Source organism: Salmo salar, chromosome 15 (assembly GCF_965601325.2).
Source record: "Salmo salar chromosome 15, fSalSal1, whole genome shotgun sequence".
Lineage (NCBI taxonomy): Eukaryota > Metazoa > Chordata > Actinopteri > Salmoniformes > Salmonidae > Salmo > Salmo salar.
Window position 1 is genome coordinate 93,775,610 of NC_138305.1, and position 14,318 is coordinate 93,789,927.

General features: G+C 48.4%; 1 protein-coding gene across 1 annotated transcript in view; it reads left to right on the forward strand.

Moving 5' to 3' along the window:
• Positions 1-9,706: 9,706 nt before the first annotated feature.
• LOC106572541 (uncharacterized) overlaps positions 9,707-14,318 on the forward strand; it is a 42,505-nt gene continuing 37,893 nt past the window's right edge. The window contains exon 1 of the mRNA XM_014146792.3: positions 9,707-9,973. Within this exon, the coding sequence (XP_014002267.2) occupies positions 9,892-9,973 (82 nt within the window). The 5' untranslated portion in view covers positions 9,707-9,891. The remainder of the gene's footprint in view (positions 9,974-14,318) is intronic.

Consider the following 14,318-nt stretch of genomic DNA (forward strand, 5'->3'; position numbering starts at 1 on the left):
GTGTATCCCCTGTCGCAAGTGGAGACGGTGGCTATGGAGACATATGTCTCCAAATCCCTGCGTCAGGGGTACATTCGGTCCTCCATTTCACCCGTCTCCTCGAGTTTCTTTTTTGTGAAGAAGAGGGATGGAGGTCTGCGCCCGTGCATTGATTATCGAGGTCTCAATAAAATCACTGTGGGGTACAGTTACCCGCTACCTCTGATCACCACGGCGATTGAGTTAATGCACGGGGCGCGCTTCTTCACCAAACTGGATCTCAGGAGTGCGTACAACCTGGTGCGTATCTGAGAGGGAGACGAGTGGAAGACAGCATTTAGTACCACCTCAGGGCATTATGAGTACCTCGTCATGCCATACAGGTTGAAGAATGCTCCATCAGTCTTCCAATCCTTTGTAGACGAGATTTTCAGGGACCTGCACGGGCAGGGTGTAGTGGTGTATATCGATGACATTCTGATATACTCCGCTACACGTGCCGAGCATGTGTCCCTGGTGCGCAGAGTGCTTGGTCGCTTGTTGGAGCATGACTTGTATGTCAAGGCTGAGAAATGCCTGTTCTTTCAACAGTCCGTCTCCTTCTTAGGGTATCGCCTATCCACGTCAGGAGTGGAGATGGAAAGTGACTGCATTGCAGCCATGCGTAGTTGACAAACTCCCACCATGGTGAAGGAAGTGCAGCGATTTTTAGGGTTTGCCAATTACTACTGGAGGTTTATCCGGGGTTTTGGTCAGGTAGCTGCTCCCATTACCTCACTGCTGAAGGGGGGACCGGTGCGCTTGCAGTGGTCGGCTGGGGCGGACAGGGCTTTTAGGCAACTGAAGGCTCTGTTTACCTCAGTTCCTGTTTTGGCTAATCAGGATCCCTCTTTGGTGTTCATAGTGGAGGTGGACGCGTCTGAGGCTGGGATAGGAGCTGTGCTCTCTCAGCGCTCGGGTACGCCACCTAAGCTCTGCCCCTGTGCCTTCTTCTCTATGAAGCTCAGCCCGGTGGAGCGAAACTATGACGTGGGGGACCGGGAGCTGTTGGCTGTCGTCAAGGCTTTGAAGGCCTGGCGACATTGGCTTGAGGGGGCGTCACGTGCAGAGCCCGTTCCACCTCAGTGTCCAGCTGGGCGTCTGTACGTTATGTCTGCTGTCCACGACCGATTGATCTACTGGGCTCACACATCACCCTCCTCTGGTCATCCTGGGATCGGTCGGACGATGCGCTGTCTTAGTGGGAAGTACTGGTGGCCCAGTTTAGCTAAGGACGTGAGGGTTTATGTTTCCTCCTGCTCAGTGTGCGCCCAGTGCAAGGCTCCTAGACACCTACCCAGAGGTAAGTTACAAGCCTTACCCGTTCCACAACGGCCGTGGTCGCACTTGTCGGTGGATTTCCTAACCGATCTTCCACCTTCACAAGGTAACACCACGATCCTGGTCGTTGTGGATCGTTTTTCTAAGTCCTGTCGTCTCCTCCCTTTGCCCGGTCTCCCTACGGCCCTACAGACTGCGAAGGTTCTGTTTACACATGTCTTCTGGCACTACGGGGTGCCTGAGGATATAGTGTCTGATCGGGGCCCCCAGTTTTCGTCAAGGGTCTGGAAGGCGTTCATGGAACGTCTGGGGGTCACGGTCAGCCTTACCTCAGGTTTTCACCCTGAGAGTAACGGGCAGGTGGAGAGAGTTAACCAGGATGTGGGTAGGTTTCTGAGGTCTTATTGCCAGGACCGGCCGGGGGAGTGGGCAGCGTTCGTGCCCTGGGCAGAGATGGCCCAGAACTCGCTCCGCCACTCCGCCACTCCTCCACTAACCTCTCTCCCTTTCGGTCTGTGTTGGGGTATCAGCCGGTTCTGGCCCCTTGGCATCAGAGTCAGACCGAGGCTCCTGCGGTGGACGACTGGTTCCGGCGCGCGGAGGAAACCTGGGACACCGCTCACGTCCACCTTCAGCGCATCATACGGCTCCAGAAAGTTGGCGCAGACCGTCACCGCAGTGAGGCCCTGGGTCTGGCTCTCAACCCGAAACCTGCCCCTCTGCCTGCCCTGCCGGAAGCTGGGTCCGCGGTTTGTGGGGTTGTTTAAAGTCCTGAGGAGAGTGAACGAGGTATGTTATAGGTTAAAGCTTCCCCCCCATTACCGCATTAACCCCTCGTTCCATGTGTCCCTCCTCAGGCCGGTGGTAGCTGGCCCGCTCCAGGAGGCAGAGGTGCGGGAGTTTCCTCCGCCCCCACTGGACATTGAGGGGGCCCCGGCGTACTCCGTTCGATCCATCCTGGATTCGAGACGTCGGGTGAGGGGCCTTCAGTACCTCGTGGACTGGGAGGGGTACGGTCCGGAGGAGAGATGCTGGGTTCTGGTGGAGGATGTGTTAGATCCTTCCCTGCTACGAGAGTTCCATCATCTCCATCCGGATCGCCCTGCACCTCGTCCTTCGGGTCGTCCCCCAAGGACGGTGTCGATGCGCAGCTGGAGCCACACGTCGGAGGGGGGGGGGGGGGGGGGGGGGGTACTGTCACGACTTCTGCCGAAGTCGATGCCCCTCCTTGTTCGGGTGGTGCTCGGCAGTCGACGTCACCGGTCTTCTAGCCATCATTGATCCATTTTTCATTTTCCACTGGTTTTGTCTTGTCTTCCTACACACCTGGTTCCAATCCCATTCATTACATGTTGTGTATTTAACCCTCTGTTTCCCCTCATGTCCCTGTCAGAGATTGTTTGTTGTTATGTGCTCGTGTATTTTGTATTGGTGCGCAACGGGTTATTTTACCCATGTTATTTTTTATGTACGTTGGTTTTTGGAGTTTGTTTTATCTTTATTAAAATACTCCAGTTACACCAAGTTGGTTTCTCCTGCGCCTGACTTCCCTGCCACCTACACACACGACAATGACATTGGGACTGCAGTCCAACAGTGCAATGTGGTGGTCATTGGTCAGTGAACGAGAAACCCAGCCACAGTATTCTGCCAGAGATAGTCCTACTGCAGTTCAACATGGCTGCCTGCTCCTTCAGACAGGAGGTTAAAACACTGTCCAACCACAGGGAAAAAAACACCAAAGGGTAAATACGGCCTTAACCAGGACTATTACACGAACCAGCAGGCCTACTACACAGATCAGCAGGACTATTACACGGACCAGCATGGCTATTACACGGACCAGCAGGGCTATTACACGGACCAGCAGGGCTATTACACGGACCAGCAGGGCTATTACACGGACCAGCAGGCCTACTACACGGACCAGCAGGGCTATTACACGGACCAGCAGGCCTACTACACGGACCAGCAGGGCTATTACACGGACCAGCAGGGCTATTACACGGACCAGCAGGGCTATTACACGGACCAGCAGGGCTATTACACGGACTAGCAGGACTATTACACGGACCAGCAGGACTATTACATGGACCAGCAGGGCTATTATAAGGACTCAAATCAATCAAATCAAAGTTTGTCACGTGCGCCGAATACAACAGGTGTAGACCTTACAGTGATATGCTTACTTACAGCCTCTAACCATAAACCGGCTCCACGCTTCAGTTCACCAGTGCGTGTTCTCAGTCCTGTCTGGCCCGTTCCTGTTCCCCGCACCAAGCCCACGGTGCGTGTCCACAGTCCTGCCCGGCCCGTCCCTGCTCCCCGCACCAAGCCATGTGAAGCGGAGTTGCGCGCTGTGTCGCCAGTGCGCCCGCACAGCCCGGTGCATCCGGTGGACATGCCCAGCACATGCCGTGCTAGGATGGGCATCCAGCCAGGACGAGTGGCTAAACCGGCTCCACGCTTCAGTTCACCAGTGCGTGTTCACAGTCCTGTCTGGCCCGTCCCTGCTCCCCGCACCAAGCCCACGGTGCGTGTCCCCAGTCCGGCCCGGCCCGTTCCTGCTCCCCGCACCAAGCCAGTGGTGCGTGTTCCCAGTCCGGCCCGGCTGTCCCTGCTCCCCGCACCAGGACAGTGGTGCGTGTCCCCAGTCCGGCTCGGCCCGTTCCTGCTCCCCGCACCAAGCCAGTGGTGCGTGTTCCCAGTCCGGCCCGGCCCGTCCCTGCTCCCCGCACCAAGTCAGTGGTGCGTGTCCCCAGTCCGGCCCGGCCCGTTCCTGCTCCCCGCACCAAGCCAGTGGTGCGTGTCCCCAGTCCGGCCCGGCCCGTTCCTGCTCCCCGCACCAAGCCAGTGGTGCGTGTTCCCAGTCCGGCCCGGCCCGTCCCTGCTCCCCGCACCAAGTCAGTGGTGTGTGTCCCCAGTCCGGCCCGTTCCTGCTCCCCGCACCAAGCCAGTGGTGCGTGTCCCCAGTCCGGCCCGGCCCGTTCCTGCTCCCCGCACCAAGCCAGTGGTGCGTGTTCCCAGTCCGGCCCGGCCCGTCCCTGCTCCCCGCACCAAGTCAGCGGTGCGTGTCCCCAGTCCGGCCCGGCCCGTTCCTGCTCCCCGCACCAAGCCAGTTGTGCGTGTTCCCAGTCCGGCCCGGCCCGTCCCTGCTCCTCGCACCAAGTCAGTGGTGCGTGTCCCCAGTCCGGCCCGGCCCGTTCCTGCTCCCCGCACCAAGCCAGTGGTGCGTGTTCCCAGTCCGGCCCGGCCCGTCCCTGCTCCCCCATCCCTGTCCTGTCCGGCCCATCCCTGTTCCCCGCACCAAGCCCACGGTGCGTGTCCCCAGTCCGGCCCGGCCCGTTCCTGCTCCCCGCACCAAGCCAGTGGTGCGTGTTCCCAGTCCGGCCCGGCCCGTTCCTGCTGCCCGCACCAAGCCAGTGGTGCGTGTTCCCAGTCCGGCACGGCCCGTGTCCGGTCCACCGGTGCCCAATCGTTTTGGTCCGCTTCCTTGTCACCTGACGACGATCGTTACAAGCACCCGATGTCACAGGAAGGCCGAAAAGATAATCGAGGGCAACAACCACCCGAGCCACTGCCTGTTCACCCCGCTACCATCCAGAAGGCGAGGTCAGTACAGATGCATCAAAGCTGGGACCGAGAGACTGAAAAATAGCTTCTATCTCAAGGCCATCAGACTGTTAAAACAGCCATCACTAACACAGAGAGGCTGCTGCCTACATACAGACTTGAAATCATTGGCCACTTTAATAAATGGATCACTAGTCACTTTAATAATGCAACTTTAATAATGTTTACATATCTTGCATTACTCATCTCATATGTATATGCTGTATTTCATACCATCTATATCAAGATACAACTCCATGTCTCTTTTTAAACAGAGTAGTTCAGTGTTTGGAAATTGGAAACCATAACAGAACATACTTACAAAACTACATAGACAAGTCACCCTGCCAAGAGAGGAACACAGAGATGTCATTATCTAATCTACACAGAAATTGGAAGCAGTTATCTGGAAATCTGGTGGGATACTGAGTGTAGAAGATCTGCTAAACAGATTATCCATTGAAGTCTCTGATCAAGTCTAGTATCCAAGGTAGGATGTCTAGTATCCAGTCCTATCAGTAGTCCTCCACCTCACTAGGGCAGTAGCCTAGTACAGATAAATCCCCATAACCCTTTGCCCCTCTCAGCAGCCGCACTTAAACTAGCCACAAGTTCAGTGATGAGTGCTCCTGGCTGGGGGAAGGGTCGTGTGTGTATTATGTGTGTGTGTGCCTGCTCGGGTGTGTTTGTGTGTGCTCGGGAGTGTGTTCGTTTACACGTGTGGGATCTTAATATGATCAGCATTGTCGGAACAAAATAATCCTGCAGCAACAGGATTTTAACATTTTAGTCCATAATGTTGCTTGATCGGTGGTTAGGCTATTGGCTGGACAAAGTAGGCTACATGAAACGCGCAATACTGTTAAAATAACCGTGTGTTAGTGCAGGTTTTCATTTGAATTTATGTAAATCATGAAGCTCATCGGCATTTCTTGCAGCGTAGGAATATTCTTGGCAGCAAAAAAGTGATTAAATGAAGATCCAACATCTGTATGTGTGCTCGGGAGTGAGCTTGTGTGCGACTCAGTCTGGTCAGCATTAGAAAGTTAAGGATGCACAACCCTCCCCACCCCTACCATGCATTGCCATTTCCAGATAATGAGAGAGGGTCCGTGGAGGGGTGGGGTGGGGTTCAGGGGGACTTGAAGAGGGGGTTCGTAAAGGGATCAGATTACCAAATCCCAGTCAGTCCCAAAAGAAAGGGAACATGCACAGGGACTTGATTCAGCCCCATCTGGTCCGATTGTTTGACAAGCAATTTTGCAGGCAATCCCCAAGAAAACACCAGTGTGGCTGCACTGCTTCCAGATGTGTCCTGCCTTTCTCTCTGCTAGGCTGGTGCACATCTATGTGTGAACACCCAGCAACAACAGCACATTTACAAAAAGAGAGAGAGAGAGAAAACACAGCACAACTGCTGGATCCCAATCGTTGCTGGGATCGAGTGTGAGATTGCAAAACAGCATGCATGTGTGAATAGGGTGATTTCAGTGAGTGTATGGCATGTGTGTGTATAGGGATTTATTTGGGATTATAATGATGACAGAACTATGCGAGTTTGTATTTTGAATTTTGTGGTCGCACATTCAGATTTGTGGTTGCAAGTACGATTCGCAAATGTGTCATTTAATTTCACAAGCTTGTATCATGATGTGTGATAGATTTAACAACGGTCGCAAACTTGTAACTTGACATTTGAATACATTCAATACGATTTGCAAGCATGAGTTCTTTTCAGAATTATTGCAAGTCCATTTACAACTATGTACAGGGATTCCTTAACTAAAAGCTTTGTGATTATGCTGCGGGATTTAGAGGTAATTTGTGGTTCGGTATGGTACCCTGCGTCACCAGTTTATTGCTCCAGACCAGTGCAAGGGGGAGTTTGAGCACTGATTAAGCTTTTGGGTCCCAAGGCGCTACTGTGTCTCTAACTGACAATGAATGGGTGACATAAACCAAACAGAAACTGATAATTGTGCACGACTTCAGTATTACTTACTAAAACTGTTGTGACACTAAGGTTTTTATTCTAAGAGAAACTTAGACTACAGTTAGGGTGTGGAAATGTTAGGATTATTTTGTACTGTAGTACTGTAGCCTACTCTCAACCGGTCACGTTGTACAATGCCATGAGGTGACTGTGGGCTTTTGGTTGTTCTCCCTCTAAAAACAGAAATAAATCATTCTAAATAACAAACTGGATTTATTTACAAATTAGTAACAATGTCTCACCCCATGTTCAAGAAAGGCCTTTTATTATTATTATTATATAATTCATTTAGAATTATATAAAAGCCCCTTAGATATTCTCACAGATATATTATTAACCCTGTTTTTCACAAGCATAGCAGGCTGTGAATTCTGCAAACAACGTCATGGCTCCCGAGTGGCGCAGTGGTCTAAGCCACTGCATCTCAATACAAGAGGCATCCCTACAGTCTCTGTTTCAAATCCAGGCTGTATTACATTTGACCGTAATTGGGAGTCCCATAGAGTGGTGCACAATTGGCCCAGCGTCATCTGGGTTAGGGGAGGGTTTGGCTGGCTGGGATGTACTTGTCCAAAAAATAGGCATGGTGGGCTAATGGTTTCCCTCCCTCTAAAAACAGAAATACATATTTTGGCCTTTATAAATATTATTTTGGCCTTGATTCAGATTACAATCGCTGACTTCTTTTGTTTTTTTACAACATAATCTCCAAAATATCGTTATACAGTATATGGCCTACCCGCTGTGGTCAACTATTTCAGCACCGTTTCACACTGTGCTGAGACAAGCAGGGAGAAACGAAAATGTTCAATTATATTCCATGATATTCTTAAGATATATGTGTTGACTGAATATAAGCAAGTGATGTCTGCTAAATAATCAAGTTGATGGCACTGTCATATAGCCTCGTCACCTACATAAAGCTGAGTGACTCACTCATTCATGGCTTTGGGTCAAAATAAGTACCAACATTCTTTCTGATAGTCTTTAAAAGGATAGGTGTCCCACTAGAGGGACATCTTCCGGTGAAACTGGAGGGCGCACAATTCAAATAAACAATCATAAATATTATTCATTTTTAACATTTATGTACATATGTCTTATCTCGGCTGAAAGCTTAAATTCTTGTTAATCTAACAGCACTGTCCGATTTACAGTAGCTATTACAGCGAAAACATGCCATGCGATTGTTTGAGGATGGCGCCCCATATCAAAATATTTTTCCACCGGCACAGGTTTCATACATTCACATATAACGATTAAATATTCACTTATTTTTTTTAAATCTTCCTCTGATTTTTCATCCAACGGGTCCCAGCTATAACATGTAGTGTTGTTTTGTTAGATAAAATAGTTGAGTTGGCGCCATCGATTTGAGTAATCCACTTGTTCAACTTGCAGAGAAAGGAATCCGAAAATCTACCCCTAAACTTTGTTTCAACAAGTCAAAATATGTTTCTATTTACTCCTCAGATACCCTAAAATGTAATCAAACTATAATATTTATTTTGGAAAGAAGTATGTTCAATAGGAAACCGATTTTAGCAGGTGCGTAATGTCTTCATGGTATTTCTGATATTTCTTATTCGTTTTGAAGTTACAATCCTGAAACCTTGAACATAGACTGCTGACACACTGTGGAAGCCATAGGAATTACATCCAGGGAGCTAATTTTCAATATGACCTTTCTCTTGCATTTCTAAGAGGATGGTCTCTCTCAAAAAACATTTCAGGTTGCTTTTTCTTTGTATTTTCTCCTACCATATCTATTATGTTATATTCTCCTACATTATTTTAACATTTCTACAAACTTCAAAGTGTTTTCTTTCCAATTGTAAGATCAGTGCAACAAAAAAACACACAGAATAGTATAATTGGTCAGTAGTCCGTAAAATGGCAGCTATACATCCCAGTGGCATCAAGTGTGAGCAGCTGTGTGTGTCTGTGCGTGTGAGCAGAATACCTGGTATGTGTGTGTGTGTGTGTGTGTGTGTGTGTGTGTGTGTGTGTGTGTGTGTGTGTGTGTGTGTGTGTGTGTGTGTGTGTGTGTGTGTGTGTGTGTGTGTGTGTGTGTGTGTGTGTGTGTGTGTGTGTGTGTGTGTGTGAGGGGGGGTCCAGTGGATGACTCATCCCAGTATAATTCTGACTCACCAGTCCAGGGACACACTAAAGCCCAGGCACAGCACAGCACAGCAATGTGCGTGACGCCATGCACTTTTACAGGCCTCTCAGCTGTGCAGCACAATATGAAGCAGGTAGGCAGATGAGAGCAGGGGGAGCACTTCTTGTTTACCAGGGGCATCTTCAAAGCAGAACCTCTCTCAGCCTATCAGACGAGCCAGAGCCAGCAGGCTGCCTGGGACTGGTATGTCTCAATTAGGTACTCAGGGGGACAGCGAGTCATGGTTGGGGTCAACTCCAAATATACAGCTGTGGTGCTAGTTCACTTGTGGTATCGTAAAGCCTGATGTGAATTTACTTCGTTTTCAACAAATGTGTACTAATGATGTATGCCTCAGACAGACAGATGGCTTGATATGCAAGTCACACCAGCATTATATTACCATTGCACTCACACAAACTTACTACAGTATGCCCTGCTCCCTCACTGACTCGGGTTCTTACACGCGCTCTTTCTTACGCACACAAACGAGGAGGACCAAAGAGGGGTTAAATCCAACCAGTGAGAAAAGGGGTGTGGAGAAAGAAGGAAGGAGTGGGAGAGAGAGGGTGCGAGAGAGGGGAAGAGAGAGGGCGAGAGAGAGGGGGGGGGGGGGGAGGGCAAAGGAGAGGGGCCATATAAAACCAGCGGAACACAAGCCACGCTTTATCCTGCCAGTCTGTCACGCTCTGCGAGCATTCACAGGAAACACACACAGACTCCCCCAGCGCTCAAACACTCACTTACTTAGCTCTCTCTTTCTCTCTCACACACTCCTACAGGGAAACACACTCAGACACCGGCTGCACTCACAAAGGACTGGAGGATGGCTGTGTCCATGAGAAGAATGAATGGGTCCTGGCGAGGGTTGACTCTAGCCCTGGTTCTCTGTGCTCTGTTCCTACACAGTGAGTAGTACATCTCTTTACACCTCTCTACCTCATGGCTCAGAAGTTATCTGTGTCTTATGTGCTCAATCTTCAACTATGGATAACTCTAGTAAGCTAACTCTAAGCATGGTACCTCAATAAACCTAAGCCTGATTGACCCAGGTATAGATGACCCAGGTATAGCAAGCCCTGGGAGTATGAGCATGTGCAACATGCTGTGCAACATGAATTCCTAACTTCAACTTTCCCCCGAGAGGTGAACATGCCAATAAAATGTTCCATAATGTAGTTTCAATTATCTTAAATTACATATGGCTTTTTCACATGTGAGTTTTGTTATACTTTTGTTATTATGGTGTGACATGAGGCAACTATGAGCTTTTAGGAGTTTAGGGCTGGTAAAAAGTTGTGGATGTGGCTAGCCGACACAAAGGGGAAAGTTGCCATTAAAAATAATGATGGACTACATCCTGAGAAGAGTGTGTGTGTGTGTGTAAGCATACACTTTGCAGGGATGGAGAGCCCACTCCTTCTAAAACATGCTCTGCTCATTTCAGATGTAGGTCCATCAGGCAGCTTTTACTCAGATTAAATCTTTTTAAATTGGGGAAATATACTTCTGGAAGTTCAATTTGATCTTCGCAGTGTGTTTGGGGGCTTTTCATCTGTGTTTCTAGAAGTTTAATAGGAGAAGGAAGTTCATCCTGTGTTTGTTTCCTGCTTCTCCTGTGGAGCTGCATCCTGTTTATACTATAGCCAGCAGGATGGGTGGGAAGAAGGAATGGATGTGCATGACAGAGAGATATGGGAAAGTGACTCAGCAGGGAGTAAAATGACATTCACAAGATGACGCCCCTTAGGTGGTGGAAACTGTCATGCTGTGTGTGTGGTGGTATTTCTGTTTATACGTGTACCTCTCTTTTCCTCATGTTGGGAAGGTGTGAGTGGAAGCTTCAGCAGTCAGATCCAAACCTCACTCTTAAGTCTGTTAATATAGATAATTGCCTGGTGATGTTATGGTTTGAAAATGAGACTGGTGGGACTGGTGTTGGTTCGGTCTGCGTGATGACTTCTCCAGAACTCCATAGTGGCTCATCTGGGCACTGGGACAGTAAAACATAAGCTCTTTGGCACAGTGTAAACTGGGGGAACACTATGCCAGACTAACCAGAAGGATGGAAATAAACAGTGAAGTTACTCTAAAGTAACTTGGGTGAAAGTGCATTCCTATTATTTGGGGGAATACAATCCTTGTCTCTCCTCACACCACATCCTTTACATGTCCGAGAATTTTAAAGAAATAAGTTAAATAACAGGTACAACAACAACAAAAAAAGACACAGCACAGTCATTAATGGTGGTGTGAACCATAAAGTCTCAATGAATATGGACACACAGCTCGGCACAGTGAAGACCAACACAAAGAGGCAAGATAGCTCCATCATGTGTTAGTTGATTGGACATCTGAATACCAGTAGTGGGAGTGAGATGGGTTCTGTGCGAATGGACATCAGACTGTGTTCAGTTCAAGGAGAGAGGCATGCCATTACCAATGGGGAGAGGTCCTGTATGATAAGATTGTGCCCTTGATGTCTCCATGGTTTGACTCCGTAACGTTCTCTTTAACAGACAACATTTCCGGCCAACATAAACAAGTGCAGAATATTGGCCCTCTTTTTTTCTCATGGCTCTCAGCTATTGACTAGCATTCCATCAGTCCCAAGTCAGGATGGTTAACGTGGACTCACGTCATCCAGAGGAGGGTGTGGGGCTTTTTACGTAACAGTCTGGCAGATGACTGTGTTATGTCAGAGGGAGCAGGGTGTTGGGTGCGTGTCCTGTCCACGTGGGCTTATAGTCACGGTCCAAAGACCATGAGACCAAATCATTACAGCTGGATTACAGTTAAATGGCAGTTGCCTCAGTGGTTTTGTAAAAATAAAGTTGAAATCATTGTGTTTGTCAGTGTCAATCTGGCTACAGGGTTTGACAAGAAAACTTCTCACTCCCCTTTGTCCATTCTATGGCCTCGCACTCTGGACTACATCAACACACTCCACAAGTAACTGTTCTGTTCAACAGAACATCTTCATTTGGGCTTTGGCTTCTATCAACCCTATTCCAAAGAAAACTTATTAAAAAAGGCAACAAAACCAAGGATAAGAACAATCACAATTGCCCAGAATGATTACCCTTCTAAGGCAATGAACCAGACAAATACAAAAGACTGCAGACTCTAGTAACCATATTTACCCAACTAAACAGTCTTAATGAATTACAGACAGTGTGTTACCATTCAAATCATCCTCTCCTCATTATGCTGTTTCTAGCAATCTTTATGTTCCATGATCCCCTGGCACCCTGGTGCAGTTTTATAGCTTTTGGGGCTTTAACAAGGGTGCGTCCTAAATGACACCCTATATAGTGCACTACTTTTGACCATGGCCAATATGGAGTTAGTGAAAAGTAGTGGACTATATAGGGAATAGGGTGCCATTGGGATTCAAACAAGGAGCAACAACCCTCTCCTCCTAGTTCTCTTTGATTTCAACACACCACAGCAACCTTGGACAGGGAGCAGAAACACTTGGGAGCTTGTAGACAACAGTCTTCCACACTCAAGTCATGCAGAGTTAAACTAATGAACAACCGTGAAATGAGGGGAAATTTCAAAAGATCGACATGGAGTATGTGCGTCATCACCAATGCTTGTTACATGAGCTCAGGCAGTGATGAAAGCTTATCGCAAACTTACTTAGCTCATGTTTGGAAGATCCCAGGTCATGGTAATGTCACAGACTGTCAGCATATAAGACCACAGCAGGTTTACAATAACAGTAAGTATATGACAAGTATACGTCGTCGAAGGCAAGACATGCTTGTCAGAAGGCAGAGTGAGGCATGCCTCTTTATGGTGGTGTGTACAATTTAGCCTGAGGAATAAAGGGTATTTTAATGAGGCTTGGCTGAGGCCCTTTCACTGCTAGAGTAATTGCTCCTTGTAATTAATGTTCAGCTAGAAATGCTTTGGTCGTTGGGGCCCTTCTTTATGCTGCTGGCTAATTGAAAACATAACATTACATCCTGTTCCTGCTTTGGATGGCACTGGGACTTTCTGTTCTCATGGCAGTTTGAGGGAGAGAGAGTGAGGCAACAGCAAGGACCCTGGTGTCTGGGAAGGTCTCCTCTATGAGGGGAAATCAGGGAGTTTAACCAGGCAGTGTGTCTTTTACTGTTCCCACCATCTTTCTGCTTTTCCTTCTTCCCTCCTTAATCCAAACCGTTGTATAAAGCTAGCCATTGGAGGGGAACTATACATTAACATATACTCTAACACAACCTCTCCCCTTTCACTCCCTACTCTGATGTCAAAAAGCTGTTGGAAGCCATCCAGCAACATCTGCACTCAGCAACAGTAACAGCCCAGGCAGCTTTGGTTCTGACAGTGGGAGCTGTGAGGCAAAGAACAAGCCTGTAAGAGCAGCTGGTATTTGGGCTGCGTCCCAAATGACACCCTATTCCCAATATAGTGTTCTAGGCTACTTTGACTGGAGTCCTTGGTAAAAAGCAATGCAGTATGTAGGGAATAGGATGTCATTTTGGATCGCAGCCTTGGTATTGAGGAACGAGGCCTGGCCTATCCTTCAGTAATGAGATGGACGGTCTATTTAGGAAACTGAGGTTTTATGTTACGGAGGGGCTGCCTGTCCAAATTTAGATGACAGCGTTGTTAGCGCTGAAGAAATACCAGAGCCATGTTTCAGACCATTTTTCAAACCCACAACAAAGCCTCATCCACGTTTCTTCTCTTTGCTCTCGAGTGGATTTCAATAGCCGTGTAGAGTGTAGAGATGTATAGCCAGCAGAGGTGGAAATCGAGTGGCAGTTACAGTATACTGTAATATGCCTGTGGCATTATGAACCATTAGCTTTTGACTGGTGGCTCTCTCTCTCCGTGTCATTGTGTGGTGATTGGTGAACCTGCTGTGTGTGTCTCTGTGGGAGGCCTGCTGACTGTTCTGGGTATTATTGATGGGCCCGGTCTCCTCAGCTCTGAGGCTTAGTGAGGTCACAGTGTGCCAAGTGATGTAAGAGCCATTTCCTGTCCAAGGACAATGTTCCAACGTCTGTCGCTAATTCAAAGAAAAGTCACCCTGTTCGTGTTTTGTTTAAAAACAACCATCCTGACCATCCTGGTTTCAGAAGCATAAATAGTTATCACCTTATTTTCATGTAGACAGAGAGTGGGACCCGGTGACTGTTCCAATGCAGGTTTTTTCCAGATTGTGGTTTGGTGTTTGGACTGGCCGTCTAGTCACAGGAGAGGAAAAACTGTAAGCTGTATTTGGTTACCAGGGAAACT